This window comes from Aristolochia californica, unplaced genomic scaffold (genome assembly GCF_029961685.1).
Source record: "Aristolochia californica isolate CCGP_79_NKW_82.1479 unplaced genomic scaffold, dmAriCali1.0.hap1 SCAF_7, whole genome shotgun sequence".
In the NCBI taxonomy this organism is placed as follows: Eukaryota; Viridiplantae; Streptophyta; class Magnoliopsida; order Piperales; family Aristolochiaceae; genus Aristolochia; species Aristolochia californica.
In genome coordinates this window covers 34742754-34746148 of record NW_027182268.1, presented here as the reverse complement: position 1 = coordinate 34746148, position 3395 = coordinate 34742754, and the positions used below count along the sequence as shown (strand labels likewise).

At 38.0% G+C, this 3395-nt stretch overlaps 1 protein-coding gene across 2 annotated transcripts; it reads left to right on the top strand.

Annotated features, from left to right (window-relative positions):
• The first annotated feature begins 223 nt into the window (after positions 1–223).
• Positions 224–2953, top strand: LOC137936673 (large ribosomal subunit protein uL30w-like). Of its 2 annotated transcripts, none has more exons than XM_068781491.1 (7): positions 224–277; positions 1459–1642; positions 1734–1831; positions 2004–2061; positions 2149–2228; positions 2329–2431; positions 2528–2953. In XM_068781491.1, the coding sequence occupies exons 2-7, from the start codon at positions 1475–1477 to the stop codon at positions 2741–2743; spliced, it is 723 nt and encodes a 240-aa protein (XP_068637592.1). In that variant the 5' UTR covers positions 224–277; positions 1459–1474; the 3' UTR covers positions 2744–2953. The 2 variants fall into 2 exon arrangements, with proteins under 2 accessions (XP_068637592.1, XP_068637593.1); XM_068781492.1 differs by lacking the exon at positions 224–277 and adding an exon at positions 1128–1146.
• Positions 2954–3395: the final 442 nt, after the last annotated feature.

The following is a 3395-nucleotide window of genomic DNA, read 5'->3' as shown; positions in this document are numbered from 1 at the left end:
TTAATTTTATAATAGGCAGTATGGACTGTCCAGGTCGGGTCGGGTCTGGAATTGACGACCCGACCTGGAACTTTTGGAACCTGAGTCCGTTCCCAAGTTCTAGTCTGGAGACCATGAACCGGAATAGAGATTCGTCCCTCTCACTGATCCATGCCGCGAAATCTAGACCGTCATATAAAAATCTAATCTCGACCGTTCTATATCTCTTTTTAATTCTTCTTCACCACCTCTAGGGTTTTTGTCTCTTCGGTGCCTGCAGAAGCGAAGAGGGTTCAAGGTGAGCTCCAAACCCCCGCAGTGCTTGTTAGTATCGTTTTTTCTTCACATACATCGGACGACTGTACTTGAGTTGATCGACTACCATTCCATCGTGCTTGAGTTTCGTATCTTCTATGTTTGCCTGACATTGTTGTGTTTGTTTCGCTTTTGCTGTACGTTCGTGTTTCGCTTCCCCGGTGATGTGGTCTATAGAATTTTTTGTTTGGCCCGTCTGATTTATTTGTTATTATGCCTGATATTTAACATAAGTAGTGGTTGAAAGGTGGTTTTATAAATCGTAACTCTAAATGAAGACGTTGAACTCTTGCAAAGAAAGCTAATATGTAGTTTCTTTAGGATTTGAATTTATTCATCTCATGTCTTGAGCTTTATATGTTTGGTGGATCGTTAGCAAGAAAGAATAAAAGAGAAAAAATTGGTTAAATAGAAAATTGGTTTGTCAGCATTTATCATTTCTTTTTGGAGTTATATGTGTCACGTTCCTTTTTTTGTTTATTTTGTTCTTAATCTTCTGTTCGTTTTTAGAATTACAGAATTTTAGCAAAAGGAATGTCTGCTGTTTATAGAGACCCATGTTACCAGTTGTTAAATTCCATATTTAATAGGCTGCTTATCTTAAATGATGCTTTGAAAAAGCGCTGTTGGTAATTCCTTTAGTGCCTGTGGTATGTTGTTACTTACTCTGTATTTTTTACATATAAATGACATTGGAACTGATTGTAGCTTTATATGGTTCTTTGATGAAAACGAGTTTTTTTTCATGTTGTATTGGTATGCATTGGGAACTTGAGAACAGAGAGTTCGTTGCGGTTTTAGTTTATTTGGATCTTTACAAGGGTCATGATTTACTGTGGCAATAGTACATGGGTATGTATGAATTGTTGTGTTTTTTTATTTTTATTTTTACTTTTATTTTTAAATCTAGGAATAGATCTGCTTTTGTCATTTGCAGTCTTTTTATAGTTAGAATTCATTTCATGTGGGTGCAGTTTCAACTTAGCTTTAGTATGTCAGTTGGCCAAAATTTAGATGTAAGAGGTGTAAAGTTTTTGTATGCCCCTTATTGTTTATTATTGCGAGATGTCACTGGATGGAACTTTTTTTGGTACTTGTCTTAGGGTCGTTTAATTTGGGATTTCATTGCATTCTAATTTCATCTTTTGATTATTATTTATTCAGAACTAGAGATAGGAAAATGGGTGAAATTGTGATTCCTGAATTGGTTCTCAAGAAGAGGAAGAGGGCAGAAGAGTGGGCTGCTGCGAAGAAGCAGGAGCTAGTGGCTCAAAAGAAAAAATCAGCAGAGAAAAGGAAACTGATTGTTACCCGGGCCAAGACATATGCGAAGGAGTATGTAGAGCAGGTGACAATTCTTTAACTTGTATCTTTATGGTAGGGTATGTGCTTCCTCCTTGCTTTCCAATGTTTTAATATGTAACATTTTGGAATCCCAGGAAAAGGAGCTTATCCGCTTGAAAAGAGAGGCAAAATTGAAGGGGGGTTTCTATGTCAATCCTGAGGCAAAATTGCTATTCATAATTAGGATAAGAGGGTATGAACACTGTATGTCTGTTTTAAGAGTTTTCTTTCAGTATAGCCTGTCTTGATTTCATGGAAGAATATTTTTTGCCCATAGATTGGGTTGGAAGTAACCATCTGTGGGTAAATTATCTATCTTTTCCTGTGTCCAATATAACGATTTTCCTGACATTTTTTTTTTAAAGTATCAATGCTATGCATCCAAAGACCCGAAAGATTTTGCAGCTGCTGAGACTTCGCCAGGTAGTTTAATGAGCTTGTTGTTGTTGTTAGTTCTTGGATTTCTGTTATATCTGTTTCCCTGGTAATCATTGTGTTATTCTGTCACAGATCTTTAATGGCGTATTCGTGAAGGTGAATAAGGCAACCATGAATATGCTTCAAAGAGTCGAGCCATATGTGACCTATGGGTAAGTGAAAAGGATTGAATTGGATTTGATCTGTTGTTGTGATGCAGTTGCTAGTCATCAGGAGAGTGTTCTCATTCTGTTAATACTTGATTATTACCAGTTACCCAAATCTGAAGAGTGTCCGAGAATTGATTTACAAGAGGGGCTATGGGAAGCTTAACAAACAAAGAATTGCCTTGACAGACAATTCTATTATTGAACAAGTAAGATAATCTAAATTATGCGGGAAATGTATTATCTTGCTATATATAATGCACCCTGTTTGTGGATTACTTGCTGAGCTGTTCTACTTGTTGTAGGGACTGGGGAAGCATGGGATTATCTGTATTGAGGATCTTGTGCATGAGATACTGTCTGTTGGGCCACATTTCAGAGAAGCTAACAACTACCTGTGGCCCTTCCAGCTTAAGGCTCCACTTGGAGGATTGAAGAAAAAGAGGAACCATTATGTTGAAGGTGGAGATGCAGGAAACAGAGAGGACTACATAAATGAACTGATCCGAAGGATGAACTAGGTTTTTGGCTGAATTCAAGTTGCATGTCCTTTGTGGCTTTGCTCTTTTTCGTTAGGCTTAGCAGACGAAGCTTTTTGCAGTTAGACGTTTTGTGCTGTTTTTTAAAACCTAAATCTTACCTGACATTCTGGTTATTAAAGTGAAACAACGCGTTATCTTGTACTAAGGAACTCTATTTCGTTTCATGAATAATTATCATGCTTTCTTTGACTGGTGTTCCGACGTTTAAGGTTCAAGTGTTTGCCATCCGGACTGATTGCTTGTTATCAGTAATAGTCAAGTTAATGCAACTTGAGGGTGTCTGCTTCGGAAAATTCCCCTTTGATGATAGTAGTAAGCGTCAGGCTGATGGCCAAGTTTCTGGTTTCGTAAGTGCTCCGACCTTTTGGTATATTATAGATGTGGGCATTCGAGTACTGTCAACTATATGGTCGGCAATAGATGTGGCCTGTGGGGCTTTACGGTTGGCAATAGATGTGGGGTGATGTGATGAGAGAAGCCACACTGCGTCCGACGCTGTCAAATTTGCCAGGAAATCGTTGGCGTCCCCCCAATTGTTCCACTCCTTGCAAACAGTACTAAGGGGGGTTAGTCAACACTATCTCAACATGAACTTTAATTTTAAATTCATTTGAATTATTTTAAATGAACT